Below are 20,434 nucleotides of genomic sequence, written 5' to 3'. Positions count from 1 at the left end.
CTGCACCGGGGGACAAGATAGAGGGGATGGAAGAAATCATGAGGATTTTAGGGGAATTTGGCCAGTTTTCGGGGTATAAGCTAAATATGGGGAAAAGTGAGATGTTTGTGGTCCAGGCGAGGGGACAGGAGAGGTGATTGGAGGATCTGCCGTTTAGATTAGCAGGGGGAAGCTTTGGGTACCTAGGCATTCAAGTGGCGTGGGAATGGGACGTAAACTTCCTACGTAAACAGGTGTCAACCTTCCCGCTCTTACTGCTAAGGGGGATTCAGGGCAGGGTAATTTCCAGAGGTTGGGTGGGAGAAGGGAGCATCTCTGACATTTACAAGGAACTTATGGGGTCAGAGGAGACGGAGACTGAGGAGCTGAAGCGCAAGTGGGAGGAGGAACTGGGAGGAGAGATAGAGGATGGTCAATGGGTGGACGCGTTCAGTAGAGTCAACGCATCCGCAACATGCATCAGGCTCAGCCTGATACAATTCAAGGTCGTTCATTGGGCTCACATGACGGTGGCCCGGATGAGCAGATTCTTTGGTGTGGAAGATAGGTGTGCAAAATGTGCGGGAGGACCAGCGAACCATCTCCACATGTTCTGGACATGTCCGAAGCTTACGGGATTTTGGCAGGGTTGTGCAGATGTCATGTCCACGGTGTTAAAAACAAGGGTGGCGCTGAGTCCAGAGGTGGCCATTTTCGGGGTGTCGGAAGACCCGGGAATCCAGGAGGAGAGAGAGGCAGACGTTCTAACCTTTTGCTTCCTTGGTAGCCCGTAGACGGATACTCTTCGCTTGGAGGGACTCATAGCCCCCAAAGTCGGAGACCTGGCCATCGGACATGGCTAGCTTTCTCTGTTTGGAGAAAATCAAGTTCACCTTGAGAGTGTCACTGTTAGGGTTCGCCCGGAGGTGGCAGCCATTTGTCGACTTCTTCGCGGAAAATGTATTGTCAGCGGGGAGGGGGGGGGGGGGGGGGGGGTTTAGTATAGCTTATAGTAGGGGGCTAATAAAGGTGGGTCCTGTAAGGATGGGAGATGGCTTTTGCACTATGTTAATAGTTTCATGTACATTGTTTATTTTGTTGTTGTTACAATACCAAAAATATCTCAATAAAATGTTTATTTAAAGAAAAGAAAATGGTTAAACATCATTCACTGCTTAATTTGAGGGACACATATAGTCCAGAATATACAGAAACTCAATTATTACAATGGTCGTGAATGTCACACTTGTGATCTTCACTGTTTAATTATGCACAAGTACTGAAAGAGAATATGTAGAATTAAAAAGAAGTATTCACTTTCCAAAGAAACACATTTCAGACTTTCAGATTGTTGCTCTGTTTACTTGCTATAAATATAGCGGTCAATATGGTCGCCTTTCTCAATCCTAATTATGTTTTTGCATTAGAGTCGCCAGGTATCTTTCGATACCGCCACAAGGTTCAAACCCGAATACTGATCGAAGAGCCAATACACCAGTTAGTTAGTTCAAAGTCAATACTATTTATTTACACACACATTAAGATCTACTCATGCACAAAGTACAACAAACTAAACTATCTCTCACACTAACGCCTATACTTAGCTTCGGGTACCCACTCAGTCAGAGGAACAATGGCCGTTGTTCGGATCTGAGGTTGTTAGGTTCGAAGAGGTACAGGAGAACAGCTAAGGTCGGCCGTCTGGTAGCGAGTGTTGACCTTGGACTTACTTGCTTCTGGTGATGCTGGTGGACTGGTCTCTCCGCTTTGAGAGCCAAGTCCAAGAGAGCGACTCTCTCGTGGGGGTTCCTTCTTATACCTGGAGGGGCTTTGCGCGCTTTTAGGCGGGCCTTAAACTTGGTCCCAATTAATTGGGCTGCTTCTCAATCACTGTTATCGATCTTGACCAATAAAGGGGTGGGTGCCCTGATGGCTGGGCGTGTCTTAGGTGGCCGTTGGCTTGGCTTTGTTTGTGCTTTCGATTTGGGGAACTGGCGTCAGGATGTCTGAAACAGTATCGGTTGCTTGAGTGTCTTTCCTTTGTTGGGCCATCAATATGCTAATCGACCCAGAGTTTCGATTCCTTCCGGTAACTGCTTCCCGAATATACATTCAGGCACTGTGCCTGCTTGTTTTCCTAACATTGTCCACAGTTCCCTACATTCTTTGCGAGCATCCATTTTGTATTCTGGAAGTGGCCATCCCAGATGGCTACAAGATGAAGGCTGCACCAACAATTCAGTTTGATATGTGTGGAAATAGAATATTTGATCTCAATCTCCCACCAGACAGGACCAGCTTCTCTGCACTCTTTTGTTCTCTTATTAATCACTGGTTTGTGTTCCATCTGCTGTCTGTGGAGATATAACCACTGTAGTTATGTGTACTTTCAGTAGGGGGATGTATGCCTGTACCTGTAATATAGGTTCCTCCGGTAAGCCCCTGCCGGCTAGCTCCGCCCACAGGGAGCTTGTGTATAATTGTTGGCGCTACAATTTATTGCTGTGATTTTCCGTTCACCATGGACATCAGAATCAAGCCTGACCGTCTGCAGCTGGATCCGCAGTCGCCTCATGCCAGAAAAGACTTTGTTCACTGGCTTGCAGTCTTTGAGGCCTACATCTCTTCAGCGGACCCTCCCCCGACGGAGGCTCAGAAAAAGAAACTCCTGTACTCCAGACTTAGCTCCAGTGTCTTTCCGCTAATTCGAGATGCGACTGACTACACCACAGGTATGGAACTGCTCAAGGAGAACTATGCACAGTCGGCGAACACCCTGTTTGCGAGGCATCAACTTGCTACTCGCGTCCAGCAGCCGGGTGAGTCGATTGAGGACTTCTGGAGGGCCCTTATACCTCTGGTACGAGACTGCGACTGCCGGGCCCTCACAGCCACGGAACACTCTGACTTACTCATGCGCGATGCCTTTGTTACAGGCATTGCATCGGACCCCAACCGGCAACGACTGCTGGAAGGGGCCGCCCCCGACCTCGCGGCCGCAAAAGCCCTGGCGCTTTCCATGACGGCCGCCTCCCGTAGTGCGCGATCTTACTCCGCTAGCCACTCGGCCCAACCGTCTTACCCCTCGTGGACCCCGCAAACGGCCCCCGAGGCCCACCCGTCCTACCCCTAGTGGACCCCACAAATGACCTCCCCAGCAGCTGCCCCCGCGCACTATGCCTGCGCTGCCCGCCGCACCGCGCTCCATGGGGATCCCCACTGTTACTTCTGCAGTCAGGAGAAGCACCCCCGCCAGCGCTGCCCGGCCCACACTGCGACCTGCAAAGCCTGTGGCAAGAAAGGCCACTTTGCAACGGTGTGTCAGTCGCGGACAGTTGCCGCTATCGCGCCCCCGGTCCCCTCGCCTCAGCCGCTCGCTCAATGGGCCCCGCCGTCTGCTTCCCCTGACCCCACGTGCGATCAGTGGGCGCCGCCATCTTTCACCGCCCCGCCACGTGCGCTCCATGGGCTCCGCCATCTTCATCCACCACCGCCATGTGCGTTCCATGGGCGCCGCCATTTTGTCCCGATCCCACAACGTGCGCTCCAAGGGCGTCGCCATTTTACCCACTGGTACTCCAGATGCCGCCATTTTGTCCTCCCCGGGACGGGGCCACAGGACACGGGTCGCTACCGCTCCTCGTCGGACTCATCTGACTCGACCGCCGATCGCCCGCTACTCGCCTCCTTTACGCTCGACCAGTCCCGTCCTCGCAACCTGGCACCCTCTTCCACATTGGTGCTGGTCAACAGCCACGTGATCTCCTGCCTCATCGACTCCGGGAGCACCGAGAGCTTCGTCCACCCGGACACGGTAAGGTGCTATTCCCTTGTGGTCCATCCCGTCAACCGGCAGATCTCTCTCGCCTCCGGGTCCCACTCTGTCCCGATCCGGGGTTTCTGCCTGGTTAAACTTACTGTACAGGGCGTGGAATTTGACCGTTTCCGTCTGTACATTCTCCCCAACCTCTGCGCGTCACTCTTACTAGGCCTGGATTTCCAGTGCAATCTCCAGAGCCTCACCCTCACCGTTTGCGGCCTCGCGACCCTCAAGGTCGAGCCTCCCTCACTGTTTCCCAATCTGACCGCAGACTGCAAGCCCATCGCCACCAGGAGCAGACGGTACAGCACCCAGGACAAGGCCTTCATCAGGTCCGAAGTCCAACGGCTGCTTTGGGAGGGTATCATCGAGGCCAGCAAAAGCCCTTGGAGAGCCCAGGTGGTAATGGTTAAGACCGGGGAGAAGCACAGGATGGTCGTGGACTACAGCCAGACCATCAACCGGTACATGCAGCTCGACGCGTACCCCTCCCCCGCACTTCTGATACGGTCAACCAGATTGCACAGTACCGGGTCTTCTCTACTATTGACCTGAAATCCGCCTACCACCAGCTCCCCATCCGTAAATCGGACCGTCCCTACACTGCCTTCGAGGCAGACGGTCGTCTGTACCAATTTCGCAGGGTTCCCTTCGGCGTCACAAATGCAGTCTCGGTATTTCAACGAGAAATGGACCGAGTGGTTGACCGTTACGGACTGCAGGCCACCTTCCCGTACCTCGACAATGTCACCATCTACGGCCATGACCAGCAGTACCATGATGCCAACCTTTCTAAATTCCTCCACACCGCATCTCTCCTTAATCTCACGTACAACAAGGAGAAATGCATGTTCCGCACAGACTGCTTAGCCATCCTCGGCTACGTAGTCCAAAATGGACTACTGGGGCCCGACCCCGAACGCTGCCTTGGGTTCTTTTCTTATTACGCCCAGTGGGTCCCACAATACGCGGACAAGGCCTGCCCACTTATCCAGTCCACACATTTTCCCCTCTCGGCTGAGGCACAACAGGCCTTCGCCTGCATTCGATCTGACATAGCCAGGGCGGGGATGCACGCAGTAGACAAGACACTGCCTTTCCAAGTAGAAAGCGACGCTTCAGATGTCGCACTTGCCGCCACGCTGAATCAGGCAGGCAGACCCGTGGCATTCTTTTCACGCACCCTCCACACCTCCGAAATTCGGCATTCCTCTGTTGAAAAGGAGGCCCAGACAATCGTTGAAGCGGTGCAGCACTGGAGGCATTACCTGGCCGGCAGGAGATTCACTCTCCTCACTGACCAACGGTCGGTAGCCTTCATGTTCAACAACACGCAGCGGGGCAAGATCAAGAATGACAAAATCTTGCGGTGGAGAATCGAGCTCTCCACCTTTAACTACGAGATCTTGTATCGTCCCGGCAAGCTCAACGAGCTCCCAGACGCCCTCTCCCGAGGTACATGTGCCAGCGCACAAGTGAACCAGCTCCGTGCCTTGCACGAGAGCCTTTGCCATCCGGGGGTCACTCGCTTGTACCATCTAATCAAAGCCCGCAATCTGCCCTACTCCGTCGAGGAAGTACGGACAGTCACCAGAGACTCCCAGATCTGTGCCGAGTGCAAGCTGCACTTCTACCGGCCAGGTCGCGCGCGCCTGGTGAAAGCATCCCACCCCTTTGAACGCCTAAGCGTGGACTTCAAAGGGCCCCTTCCCTCCACGACCGCAACACCTACGTACTTAGTGTGGTCGATGAATTTTCTAGGTTCCCCTTCGCCATCCCATGCCCGGATATGACGTCTGCCATCGTCATCAAGGCTCTGGATTCCATTTTCGCCCTGTTCGGTTTCCCCGACTACATCCACAGTGACAGGGGATCCTCGTTCATGAGCGATGAGCTGCGTCATTTCCTGCTCAGCAGGGGTATCGCCTCCAGCAGGACGACCAGCTACAACCCCCGGGGAAACGAACAGGTAGAGAGGAGAACGGGACGGTATGGAAGGCCGTCCAGCTGGCCCTACGGTCCAGGAATCTCCCAGTCGCTCGCTGGCAGCAGGTCCTTCCATTCGGTCGCTACTGTGCACCGCAACTTACAGTACACCCCATGAACGTGTTTTGCCTTCCCTAGGAAGTCTACATCCGGGGTGTTGCTCCCGACGTGGCTCACGACTCCGGGCCCAGTCCTTCTCCGTAGGCATGTCCGGCACCACAAGGCGGAACCCCTGGTGGACAAAGTACGCCTTCTCCACACCAACCCTCAGTATGCCTACGTGGACTTCCCCGACGGCCGCCAGGACACAGTTTTGCTCCGGGACCTGGCTCCCTCAGGTGCCGATCCCATGCCCACGCCTCCTTTTCCCCCCGCGCCAACCTCCTTTTCCCCGGCGCCCCCCCTATTCGTCCCCACCAGGTCCATCCCTCATACCCCTGCCCACACTGGAGGACACGGAAGATTTCGGCTCGCTCTCGGAGTCATCCCGCCAGCAGCCAGCACCAACATCGCCAACACCTGCACCATCATTGCCATCACCGCCTGTGCCGACGTCGCCACCACAGCCACGCCGATCACAGCGGAACGTACGACCGCCGATTCGGCTCAACCTGTAACCTGCTAACCGGATGGACTCTTGGTTTTCTTTGTTTGGACCCTCTTGTAAATAGCTCATCCTTTGTATTATAGTTACACGTCAGCCCCGCGGGACTCATTTTTTACAGGGGGTGAATGTGGTGATATAACCACTGTAGTTATGTGTACTTGCAGTAGGGGGATGTATGCCTGTACCTGTAATACAGGTTCCTCCGGTAAGCCCCTGCCGGCTAGCTTGCCCACAGGGAGCTTGTGCATAATTGTTAGCGCTACACTGTCACTGCCATTAGTATCTGTTAATTAGAGATCTGATGGACTCCTATCTGATGATGGGAATCAACATTACCATGTCAAACATCATCAGTTACTGCAGTTTCATATATGATGATTTTTGCCTCCCTGAAATTGGACACCTGAAATAATCTACACTGTGGTGGTGGGGGTGGAAGGTGGGGGACTATAAGGGCCATGTTGCGGCCAATGAAAATCCTGCAATGTCAGGAGAATTCTGGAAGAGGCCTGAAACAGGTTTTGCGGCAGACACCAAACAATCTCCAATAGTCCCAGGCTACTTCAGTTCGTATGATCTGGTTCATGTCCTCACTGGGTGTGAACCAGATTAGCATATTAAAATCTTCGTTTAAGTATGCAGGACCCATTTTGAGCTGAATTGTCATGGCTGCTGCAATTCGCCCACCTGCTGGCGCAGCTTGAAGACGGAGTGATGACCACACCTGGGGGCTCGGAGGCAATTGTAGCCCTCGGGTAGTAGGGGACAAGGCAGTGCATTCCCCTGGCACTTCCCTCTGGCACCACCAACGTGCCAGGCTAGCACTGCTGGGGTGCCTGGTTAGTACTGCCAAGGGACAGAGCCTGAAGGGGGACGGGGGTGAAGGGGGAGATTTTGTGACCCCATAGTGTCGCCCATCTCAGGAGGTGGGAGGGAGGGATTGAAGGGGGAGCCTGATGCTGGTGAGAAGGGGGTGGGTCTTTATTTGCAAGAAGAGGAGGGCGGCCCGAGTGTTAGTGTGAGATCGGAGTACCCTTCTCTCTGAGGAACCAGACCTGCCGGCGTCTTCAGGTCCCGCGCACCTCATTCCCACGCCCGGTTCACGAAAATAAATAGCATGAGCGACCCACGCCGTCGGGAACTCGACCCATTGAGGGCAGAGCATTGGGGGAGGGCCTCGGGTGACGACGTCCTGTATGCCGTTTGAGGGGGTGGAGCATCGCAAAGGCATCTCCCCCCCCCCCCCCCCCCCCCCCTCCCCCCCCCGATTACGGCGTAAATGGGGATTCTCTGACCAATTGCTGAATGCAGTGTGTCTGTAAATACTCAGCATCGCAGTAGGTGATCTTTGTCACCTTGCAGTTTTTTTCCTGAGCCTGGATGAGGTTACATTATGTATTTACGATAAGTGAACAGCAAGATACAGACATAGAAAGCAAGGCAGTTTGTCTCTGGGCTTAGTAGATAACATTCTTATTATGTTAACTCTGCAAACAAATCCACACATAAGCTAATCACTTAGACAGTCTCAGGCCTGCACATTGCCTCATAAATTTAATTATCTCAGGCCTGGACTAAAGCAGGATCGGGCTATCAGCTGATTTCTGTGATTCTTTTTGAGTTTCCAGCCTGTCCCTTTTAAATCCTCTTATCTTCCTCGGAGGCTTTCACCACACGGAGAATATCTCCTCCAAAATATCAGCAAACTGGTGTCCCCAGAATGAATTCATTCCATTATCGTGCACCGTTTCCAAGCTCAATTCCAGGCCAGTAGAGATGAACATAGAACAGTACAGCACAGAACAGGCCCTTCGGCCCTCGATGTTGTGCCGAGCAATGATCACCCTACTCAAACCCACGTATCCACCCTATACCCGTAACCCAACAACCCCCCCTTAACCTTACTTTTTAGGACACTACGGGCAATTTAGCATAGCCAATCCACCTAACCCGCACATCTTTGGACTGTGGGAGGAAACCGGAGCACCCGGAGGAAACCCACGCACACGGGGAGGACATGCAGACTCCGCACAGACAGTGACCCAGCCGGGAACCGAACCTGGGACCCTTGAGCTGTGAAGCATTTATGCTAACCACCATGCTACCGTGCTGCCCAAAGTTGCTGATGTTCTGAACAATAAGAACAGGGTGGACATGAGGGAGCTCTTAACAATTACTTTTATACAAATAGTACCACATCAGGCCTTACAGAATGACATTTCTACAGCCTGAGAAAGTGAAATAGCAATTGCAGTCAGTCAGAATCTGTGGCGAGAATAGATCATTTAACATTCAAGGCATAGAGTCTCTCATCAAAACTGAAAATAATAAAGAATGAACAAATAGATTTGGTCATGTGGTGGTTATGATACTTGACCAGCAGCCTAGAGTCCAGAACTAATAAACCAGAGAATGTTAGTGTCAATCCCACCTAATATGCCTATGAAGCTATTGGATTGTTGTAAAATCCAATTGGTTCGCTCACGTCCCCACCCTTACCCGATTTGACCAAGATGTGTCTCCAGCTCCACAATAATGTACTGGACTCAACCAATTTATCCGATTTCTTTGATGGAGTAACATACACTGCGTATCAAGGGGAGCCCGTTGATGGACTGTACTTGGATTTCCAAACGGCATTTAATAAGGTGCAACATCAAAGGTTATTGCAGAATATAAAAGCTCAGGGTGCAGTTGGTACCATATGAAATGAAAATTGCTTATTGTCACGAGTAGTCTTCAAATGAAGTTACTGTGAAAAGCCCCTAGTCGCCACATTACGGCGCCTGTTCGGGGAGGCTGTTACGGGAATCGAACCGTGCTGCTGGCCTGCTTGGTCTGCTTTCAAAGCCAGCGATTTAGCCCTGTGCTAAACAGCCCCTATTAACAGGGATAGAAGATTGGTAGGCTGACAGAAAACAGGGAGTACGCATAAATGGGTCTTTTTACGATTGCAGAATGTGAAGAGTTGGGTCCCACAAGGGTCTGTGATTGGGCCTCAGCTTTTTATGATTTATGTCAATGACTTAGAGCAGGGAGTGATTTTAAGAGACACAAAGATAAATATGTTGTAAAGTGGATATAAGGAGGTTGCAGATGCATACAGGTAGGTTGTCCAAAAAGTGGTAGATGAGTGGCCAAAAAGTGGTAGATGGAGGTAAAGTGGGAAAATGCAAAGTTGTTCATTTTGGCAAGTAGAATAAAAAAGCAGAGTATTATGTAAAAGGAGAATGGCTGCAGGATTCTGAGGTGCAAAGTCACAAAAAAATGCACGCATGCACAATACGTAATTAATAACAGAATGCCATCCTTTATTACAACATGAATTGAACATACAAGTGAGGAGTGTTATGCTTGAGTCATAAAGGTGTTACAACCCCCTCGGAGGCCAAGCACTGTTATACCCGATTCCCCACCCGCAACAAGGAATATGAACTCCCCCGGTAATTGAGTGGGCGGAGCCTCCCCTCTCCTCTCCCCCCCCCCCCCCCCTCACAGTAAATAAACCCTGTTCTGGGTGCAGGTCCGGGAGGATGTACCTTCGGGATGAGGAGTTGTAGTGCTTGTGGTTATTATGTATTGTGTAAATCACCCTTGTTCTTATCCAGCCTACCGTACGTTCCATGAAATCTCTTCTTTTGGCCACTACAGCAGGGTATTGTGGAGGACACATCTTGAATACTATGTAGTTTTGGTCTTACTTATTTAAGGAATGATGCAAATGCATTGGAGGTGGTTCAGAGAAGGTTATTAGATTGATATCCATTCTAGGTCTCATGAGGAAAGATTGGACAGCCTGGGCTTGTGTCCATTGGAGTTCAAAAGAGTGAGGGGTGACTCGATTGAAGTATATAAGATCCTGAACAGTATTAACCAGGTGGACGTGGAAATGATGTTTCCTCTTGTGGATGAGTCTGAAATTTAGAGGCACTGTTTTAAAATTCGGGGTTGCTTTTTTAGGACAGAGATGAGGAGAATTTCTTTCTCTGATGGATGTGCAAATTTGGAACTCTCTGCCTCAAAGGGCGGTGGGGCTGGAGGAGGTGCTGACGACAGGGGCAACGGAGAAGGGGATAGTATCAGCAGTTTACGGGGCTATTTTGGAGTAGGCGATCAAGGCAAAGTGGGAGGAAGAGTTGGGAGAGGGTATGGAGGAAGGGTTCTGGTGTGAGGTGCTCCGGAGGATGAACACCTCCACCTCATGTATGATGCTGTGGCTGATACAGCTGAAGGTGGTGTACAGAGCGCAGCTTACAAGGGCAAGGATGAGTCAGCTCTTTGAGGGGGTAGAAGATGTGTGTGAATGTTGCGGCGGAGGCCCCGCAAACCACGTTCATAGGTTTTGGTCCTGTCCAAAGCTGGAGGATTACTGGAAGGAGATGTTTAGGGTAATCTCTAAAGTGGTGCACGTGAAAGTGGACCCGGGCCCTCGGGAGGTCATATTTGGGGTGTCGGATCAGCCGGGGCTGGAAACAGGTGCGGAGGCAGATGTCGTAGCCTTCGCCTCATTGATCGCCCGCAAGGCGGATCCTGTTAGGGTGGTGATCAACCTCTCCACCCTGTGCCCTGGGATGGCGGGGGGACCTGCTGGAATTCGTAATGCTTGAAAAGGTCAAATTTGAACTGAGGGGAAGGATGGAGGGGTTCTACAAATCATGGGCGTTATTCATTATGCACTTTCGAGAATTGGATCACATCGAACATGAGGAGGGTTGGGGGCTGGGAGGGTTGGTGGGAGGGTCGGTGGGTTGGGGGGAGGGGGACTGTACGTGTTAATGGTGACTATGGGTGATTCCTGATTCCTTTTTGTCATTTGTTTATGTTAACTTGCGGGCCAATGTCTGGGGTTTGGTGGGAGGATGGGATCGTTGTTATTGATATGGTGATTGACATTACATTCTTTACTGATTATTGTTTATTGTTGGGTCTGATTATTGTTGGGTCTGATTATTGTTTATTGTTGGGTGTAAATTTGGGAGAAAGTGAAAAAGAAGGAGAATAAAAAAAAATTCAAAAAAATGGCAGTGGAGGCGGGATCATTGAATATTTTAAGTCGGAGGTAAATAGGTTCTTCTTCGGCAAGGGAATCAAAGGTTATCGGGGTAGATGGGAATGTAGAACTTGAAGCACAAACAGATCAGCCATGATCTTATTGAATGGCGGAGAAGGCTCGATGGGCTGAATTGCCTACTTCTGCATTTGTTTTGAATGTTTGCAAGTTCGTATGATGTTAGGATCATTGTGCTGTATGATTATATTAATGACTTGGACATCTTTATGCAGCGTTATTTTCTGTGTAATGGCCGTAGTAAACATTTAGTTCTTTAACAAGTAAGATGACTTATTAACAAGATGAACACATGGAAATATAATTAACAAACTATAATACCAACGGTAATTAACAAATTGATTCAGGGAGTTGCAGGAGCTACTTCCAGTGCGACTGTCCTCTAGTACGAATCACTACCAACTGCTGAATCTCTCAAGTCACATGGTGGATCTTTATCATCACCTGCTAGTCGGAGGTCATACCTATAACTATATACATTGATAGATTACTATCACCCTAGTGTTTCGAAGTTTTGTTATGACTATGAAATTATCGAAATACTAGGGGGATAGTAACAGACTTCAGGAGGATGCAGAAACATACAGATGCATGGCAGGTAAAGTTTAATTCAGAGAAGGGTGAGATAACTTTTTTGCAGGAAGTTGAGGAGACACAATGGACACGATTTAACAGAAATGAGACAGAGTCCCATTTCAAGTGTGTTTAGCTGGGCGTTTCCCAACGCTGACAGCATCGAGATCGACCCCACTCTTAAACAGTCTGCTTCATTTCTGGGCCTCAGCGAAGAATGCCCACCCGAGGCTGCACTTAATTCCATTTCCTGCATTAACGGGCTCTGCTCACCAGTGCAGCAAAAGAAGGCGTCCCGATCTCTAGACCGCCTAGCGTGTCTTCCGGACCCCCCCCCCCCCCCCCCCCCCCCCACGAATAAGGGGGTCATCGAGCCCCCTGCACCCCACCTCAGACGGGCAGGGCACCACTAGGCCCAATCCCTGGCAGGGGCATGATGCCACATGATCACCTTGGCATTGTTAGTTTGTTAGTCCTGGCATCCTGACACTGTCAGGGTGTCTGGGTGGCACTGCTAAGGTGCCAAGCTGGCAATGCCATGGTGCCCAGGTGGCATCAGGAGTGCCCATGTACCACCCTGCTCAGAGCTCGACCACCCAGGGGCCCCAAGTGCCGGTACGCCTGGTCCACGTTTGTGGAAACCAGTGCTAAACGGCATCCGCTCAGGGTCTCTGAGGGGAGGCCGTTAAGTTCAGGGTGCTGGGTAGATCCGGTGCAGACATATTTAAGTGAGACTGTCTGCTCACTTGAATATACAAAATCCAGATCTCGAGATTTCATTAGATCTCACGGGGCATGACGAGGCTAATAAATCTCATGTGAGGCCTCTCACAAGATTTACTGGCCTCATCGCCTCCCGAGTCAGGTGTGGTGAGACCAATAGATCATGCCCAATATATACAAAATGGTAGAGTTTTAAAAGGGGTACAGAAACAGAGAGACCTGGGGCAAATGTACACAAACCTTGAAGGTGATAGGACAAATTAAGAATGCTCTTAAAATGCATATGTAACTAAAAAAACTGTTCCACTGCCATAAGATTTGGTAATCAGATGACTCTCGCTGGCAAAGAATCAAAGGTGACTTGCGGAAACTTTTTTGTACAGAGTAGCTGGACTTTTCTCGGTCCCATAGTCAGCTTTTGAGGCCAGAGGGCTGAGAATTTTAAGATTGAAAGTGACAGGCTGGTGCACATCTCCTTGTGCTTTTTTTTGAGAATTTTAATTTCCTTGTGCTTTTCTCGGCATTGGAAGTAACTTTAAGTAACTTTCAAAGACAATTGGAGAATTCCTTAAAGGTATGGTATGAATATTTGCAAGAATACCTAAAGGTCAATGGGGAACGAAGAGGTAATTGGAACAAATTGGATAGTTCTTCCAAAGAGATGGCACAGCATGATGACTTTGTGTGCTGTATTATTGTACGATTGTAAGATTGAAAAGAAGCATAAATACACTGTTATTGATTTTATGTTCCTAAAATATGGGAAAACCCCAGTGTAAACAGAATATAAGTAATATCATGCATAAAGACCTGGTCTATGTTATTAACATAAAATGCTAAATGTTTACATTTTTCTAATGGATTTTTTTCAATATGCACTTGAGTTGAAAGGTTATCGTGCACAAGATGTTAACTCACTTTTTGTTCACAATAAGAGTCTGGCAGCTGAAGAATCAGAGCTCCGTTTCAGACAATTAACGAGAGAATATCAAGCCCTCCAGAGAGCTTATGCACTACTTCAGGAGCAGACAGGAGGTATCCTGGACGCAGAACGGGAAGCAAAGGTGATTATTGAATAGTAGTTTTGATAAAATGCTAAGCAGGTAATAAAGCTTTGGAGATGTACATTATTGTGGTGCAAACTGGTCTTCACCCATGGAACCTATGAACAAACACGGCAGACTGTGGAGTGAAATTGTACTCCGTCTGATTGAAGGGTCAGTGCCACTTCAGTTCCTACACAGCACAGAAATGTACCTATGTTGACAGTCCTTCTCACAAAGGTCACAGGATAGTTGGTATGGGAAATAGAAAAACGTCACACTGGTATGAAAAAAAAGTAATCTTGCGTATTTGAGGCAGAGCCAAGGGAGCTTTACCCTGCATCTGGACATGTTATACCTTATCTGGGGAGGCTTGACCTCATGTCAGCTTGGCTCAGTTGATAATACTTTTTCCTTTAAATTTGAAGGCTATACATTTGAGCCCCATTCCAGGCTCTCGCCTCATAATCTAGACTGATGGCTCAGTGTAGTGATGGTGTGCTGTAGTCAGAAGCACAATCCTTTGGCTGAAGTGTTTTAATGTGCAACATTTTACTGCATTAAATGTGTAATATTAATGTAAATTGTACGTTGTAAACTAAAACCTGTTTCAGAACCACAAAGATTCGGTGACACTACTTGAAGATTTGAGGGAGTTTGAATGTTCTTCCTTCAAATAGCACCATTAAAATGAGATTAACTGATCCATTAACTTATTGCTGTTACAATTGGACTTTGCTCTGCACAAATATTGGCTGCCTCATTCATTGCATAGCAGATTGAAATTCAAAGTAATTCATGTGTCTTGGTGTAAAATGAGACACATTGGGTGGGATTCTCCGATTCCCCAGCCGCGTGTTTCATGGCAGCGTGGTGTTCGCTGGTTCCAGGATTCTCTCCTCGCCATTTGTCAATGGGATTTCCCATTGAATCCAGTCCACGCCGCCGGGAAATCCGTGGGTGGAGGTGCACTGCTGGCGAGAAAAGAGAATCCCAATGGCCAAATTACAGCCATTATAAAGGGACTATATAAATAATGTCAAAATAATAAAGTGACATTAAAACCCTTGTGATGTTTCTCTTGAAGAGCTCTTGTGGCGCGGTGGGTAGTGTCCCTACCTCTGAAACAGAAGCTCCGGGTTTAGGTTCCACCCCAGGAACCCACTTGATGGTCAAAGAAGGTACGTTCCGCACACAGCCAAACAGATTGAGTATCAACCTGCAAAATCCTTCCAACATACTAATGGCAGGCGGTAAGAGCATGAGAGACCACTGGTCAAACATGCTTGATGTGGAGTAGTGCCTCTTCAAACTATAAGCCTCTGACGACAGGCGAGCGGCCTGTCCCTGGAAAAGTCTCGCTTTGAAACCAGATGAAAGGCTGTCTTGTGCACCACTCGATGCAGGAAGAGAAGCAACAATGAACAATGTTTCTTTTAAGTTTAAAAAAAAATGCATGATCATTAGATTTTTTCCAAAAGTATATTTTTTAACCAAAAGAAACTTGCTGGCTACTGGATTTTGATTTCAATCAATGGCAATGTTAATACTGCTACATTTACTGCCTATGGTATTATGGGATATTGACAGCTCCATATTTGATTGGAACCCGATAATGAGCATAATAAACAATCAATTACGATTATGAAAATGAACTGGCTAAAAAAATGCAACATTCTCTTCTCTGAGGTGGTCTTTAAACCAAATACCAATGCACCACCTTTATGCAGATTCCCACTCTCCTGACATTTAAACATTATATTCCCCAGTCAGTGAGAAGTGTTTTCAGACATTGTAAATTAAACGAGGAGTGAGGCTGTCAGCCACGGCTCAGTGGGAACATATTTGCCTTTAAGTCAGAAGGTGGTCGGTTCAAGTCTCACTCAAGGGACTTGTGCACGTAATAATGACTAACATCTCAATGCAGCATGTTTCCTATACTTTTTCGGAGTTTAATTTCAACGATGCTTTTTTAGATACGCCACATACTTACTTCATACTTAAAATACTACAATTTATTTTTGAGATATTACTGCACTTTTCAGAAACTCCTTTATGCAAATTATTGATGTAATATCTCTTTTGTTGGTGACAATAATGATACAACATGAGAAGCAGTCCAGTTTCAAACTGAGAAAATAAAATTCCCATTCAGTATTACCCTTTATACTTCACAAAAGATTATTTCCCTCATGGCTTTAAAGACTATTTCCTTACTTCAACAGGCGCATGAACAACTACAAGCAGAAGTTCTCCGGTATAAAGCAAAAATTGATGACCTCGAAAAAGCATTGGTCCAGAAAGGACAGGTAAGAAATTAAAATGTTTGCCCAACTACCTACGCTAAGTGAGGGTCAGCTCCTAGTCTCCAGATTTAGTCTGGAAACTTCTGATTTAAGGCCCAAGGATTGTCAAACATTCATCATTGTTTGGACCAATGTGACTGGTTCTTCAATCCATGTTTAAAGAGATCGTTTAACACCATGTTCGCACAGAAATTGCTCTGTGATCAGGTTTAGTCTGCTTCCTTTGCCCAGGGAAGTACAGAGATGACTCTCACCAGTTTCTATTACGGTTGCCAACTGTGTTTAAATGTATTCCTGGAGGTATCATTGACTTGCCCCCCACCTGCTAACCATTAGTTGGCCAACATATCCTGATGTACCGTCAGATGGGGAGCTGGTGGTAGGCGGACTTCAAGTCAACTGTGGAAAAGGCTCGATACTGCGCAATCTGATTGACCATGTCAGATATGCCTGGGAGGGGGTACGCGTCGAGCTGCATGTACCGATTGATGGTCTGGCTGTAGTCAATGACCATCCTGTGCTTCTCCCCAGTCTTCACTACCACCACTTGAGCTCTCCAGGGGCTGTTGCTGGCCTCAATGATTGCCTCCCGCAGAAGCTGTTGGACTTCCGACTTGATGAAGGTCCTGTCCTGGGCACTGTACCGTCTGCTCCTAGTGGCGACAGGCTTGCAGTCCGGGGTGAGGTTCGCAAACAGTGAAGGTGGCTCAACAGTAGTGGGGTGATTAAAATCATAGGGACGCACAAGAGGCAAGATTTAGAGGTGTATTTATATCCCATAGTATATGGCCAATGTGCCCGTTAAAATTTAGTTGCTGGGCTCGACCCATTGTTTTGAGTGTTTCGTCCTTTAAGTTTTTTCTGCTTGGCCGAGCAAATGGATTGTGTAATCCAGATCAAGGCCAACTGTGGTGGTTCGAGACACAAAAACCTGGAAGTCCTTGCCTGTAACTCAGATGCCATTGCCAGAGACGATGGACTCCTGAAGTCCATGAATAGCGAACACTCAGCGCAAGGCGACCACCGTGGCCTCCGAGGTTGTGGTTCCCATCTCCTGTATAACATCCACTTGGAGTGAGCATCCGCCAAAACTAAAAACATCCTACCCATAAGAGTCCGCGTAGTCAACATGGACCCGGGTCCATGAGTGACATGGCCTTTTCTAATGGTGGACAGTGGGCAACAGACGCAGACTTCAGCTTTTGACAAGGGTGGCACTGTTGGACCAATTCTTCAATGGCTTTATCAATGCCTGACCACCAGATGTAGGTACGTGTCAGCAGCTTCATCTTCATCTGCCCTGGGTGGACAATATGCTTGAGGGGTCCCCTAGCTGGAGTGGACGATGACCTGTGATCCACAGAAGAGCACACCATTCTTGCAGGTTAATTTATCCTGATGGGTGAAATAGGGCCTCAGTTGCTCAAAATATCCAGAATGCCACCCATTCTATATCATTCTCTTTCATTTTGAAAGTATGGTCTCCCTCTGAGCCCCTTACGAATGTGCCTGGCCAACATTGGCAATGTGTCCAGGATGTTCAAGGGTAATATGGTCTCCTGGGGTATTGGTGGAGGCAGGATGCTCTTCAGCAGTGGAGGTTGGTTCAGTGCATCTGTGTTAGCAATCTGCATGCCTGGCCGGTGCTGGAAAGCATATTCGTAGGCCGGCAGCAGCAAGGCCCAACGTTGCACCCTAGCTGAGACTATTGGTGGTATTGACTTGTCTTCCCTCAAAAGCCCTGGTGGTGAATTGTGGTCAGTGACTATATCGACTCATCGCCCATACACATATTGGTGGAATTTCTTCACACCATATTCGAATGGTAAGCCCTCTTTTTCAATTTGGACAAAGTTCCGTTCCACTTCTGAAAGGGTCCTCGAGGCAACGGCAATGGGGCGCTCAAAACCATCTCCCAGCTTGTGGGATAGTACTGCCCCTTGACCGTAAGGGGACATGACACATCGCATGTGAACATGTTTGGTTTCCCAGTGTGAACCAAAGGGCTCAAGGACTTCAAAGTTTGTTTTACCACTCGAAAAGCTTCTTCTTAGGGCTCCCTCCATTGCCACTGCAGATGCTTCTTTGGCAGCTGGTGTATTTGGTGCCAAAGTTGTGGCTAAATTTGAAATGAATCTTCCATAATAATTGACCATGCAGAGGAGGAATTTGAGTTCACTCACATTTCTGGTTGCTGGGATTTTGCTTCTCGCCTTGACTTTCCCCTTCAGGGGATGCAACACTGCCGCATCAAAGTAGAAACCTAGATACGTCACTTCTGAGGCCTAGAAAGTACATTTTGCGCATTTGATACGGACCCCCACATCCCAAAACCCTCTCAACATTTCCGCCAGGCAAGACGTGCACTCTTTAGGGCTGGTGAAGTTGACTAGAATGTTGTCAAGATGGACCATCACCTTGCGATGTCTTTAGAGAAGGATTTCCATCACACTCTGGAAAGCAGCACAAGCGGAAGCAATGCAGAGTGTAGCCTCGTGTACTGAAAAAGGCTCTTGTGGGTGTTTATTGTGGCATCCTTCTGGGATTCTTTGTCCAATTCTACTTGATGGTATGCATGGCTGAGATCTAACTTTTAAATAGGTGTGCTAAAAGGTGCCCACGTGACTTCCCACTGGGGAGTCCATTTGATCCTGGGGGGGCCATGAGATAGGGCATCCATCTCGTTAATGAGATGGAGATTGCCCTCAATTCATGTGAATTGGTACCTCAATTCATGTGAATTGGTACCTCAATTCATGTGAATTGGTACCTCATCATGTCAGAGCAGGATCCGGGACCCGGCAATGAAATGGGCCGGTTAGATTAGAAACCGATCGGCGGCCGGCGCGGATCCCGATTTTGGCCTCTTCCTCGATCTAACCGGTTCGCATGGTCCACGCAATATAGCCGTTAGATCACCCCATGGTTGACTCTTAAAATGCCCTCCGAAATGGCTTAGTGAGACACTCCGTTCAAGGACGATTAGGGATGGGCAATAAATGCAGGCCCAGCCAGCGACGCCCACATGCTATGAATGACTAAAAAAGAGATTTACTGATGAAAGGCAAAGGCTGATAATAAAATAGACACAGAACACAATATAGCATGTCGAATCACTCCAGCTCTGGGGTCCAGACTGCCTGGGGTCCTGCTCCCAGGGTCCTATGCAAACTCCCTATTGGACAAATTCATGCACTCCTGCATAATTGGCCCCAAGCAAGTCACGTGGTCCATCAAGCCCACCCCCTTAAGGGACTGCACTACCACACCTACCTACATGGTACCCATTATGCTGCTGCGCAACTGCACACCGGCCCAGATTAACAGGAATATTGACTGTGAGGCTGGAGGAGGTTACAGAGTCAGGGTGATCTCATCACGGTGAACCAATTGGCAACACCTTTCATCCTGTTTGTACACGGGAGGTGGAATGTAATGAATTGGTTATGTTGAAAGTTTTAGTGGCTTTTGTCTCAACACCTCTGTCTTGGAAGTCTGGGAGTTAGACCCTCTGAGTTTACCATAAACTGAAATATTTGCTGAATAATCCCCAATGTAACAGAAAATATCCCTTTAAGGTAACCTGAACTTTAGATTACTACTGAATCATTGCAAGCTCGACCTAGTGTCTGTCCAGTTTCACATTGTGATCCTGCCGCCAGTATATGCCAATAACCAAATCAACCTGCTCTATTCAGGGCACCTTGGCAATAAGAGTTCCCTGATTCAAATGACCTGGTTTGGATTCCTGTTTTGCTAATTTAAATTGATAAATGGGCACATTGACTTCCAATTTCTCCCCCACCCTCTGACATTTTGAAGTATACAAAGCATGTTGGCAGTGGCCCTTCGGAGGAAGGGAGTTGGGAAACCACGGATTGTTTACATTGGACCTCACCAATGGTCCTGCTGGATGGTCGGACAGCTAGATCCATAAATTACAATAAAGCCATCAACTATCATGCCAGCTGGAGCAGCACTGCGCAGTGGTTAGCACTGCTGCCTTACGGCGCTGAGGTCCCAGGTTCGATCCTGACCCTGGGTCACTGTCCGTGTGGAGTTTGCACATTCGCCCCATGTTTGTGTGGTTTCGACCCCACAACCCAAAGATGTGCAGGGTTGGCGGATTGGCCATGCTAAATTGCCGCCTAATTGGGAAAATGAATCGGATACTCTAAAGTTATTTTTTAAAAAACTATCATGCCAGCTGCTGTCAATAAACAGGACATCCTCCATTTGACAATTAATTTCAGCATCATAAACTATCAAGACAGGCACTGGTCTTAGTTTCCATGCCATTGGGTAACATGCACTTTGCCTTGGCTGGCA

The 20,434-nt window shown here is 48.5% G+C and overlaps 1 protein-coding gene across 2 annotated transcripts in view; it reads left to right on the top strand.

Annotated features, from left to right (window-relative positions):
- LOC119965067 (janus kinase and microtubule-interacting protein 2-like) overlaps positions 1-20,434 on the top strand; it is a 311,931-nt gene that overhangs the window by 203,809 nt on the left and 87,688 nt on the right. For both annotated transcript variants that reach the window (XM_038795322.1, XM_038795323.1), the window contains 2 exons: positions 13,692-13,820; positions 16,025-16,108. In XM_038795322.1, coding sequence (XP_038651250.1) covers positions 13,692-13,820; positions 16,025-16,108 — 213 coding nt within the window. The remainder of the gene's footprint in view (positions 1-13,691; positions 13,821-16,024; positions 16,109-20,434) is intronic.

This window comes from Scyliorhinus canicula, chromosome 4 (assembly GCF_902713615.1).
Source record: "Scyliorhinus canicula chromosome 4, sScyCan1.1, whole genome shotgun sequence".
NCBI classification, from domain to species: Eukaryota; Metazoa; Chordata; class Chondrichthyes; order Carcharhiniformes; family Scyliorhinidae; genus Scyliorhinus; species Scyliorhinus canicula.
This window is presented reverse-complemented; position numbering and strand designations above follow the sequence as displayed.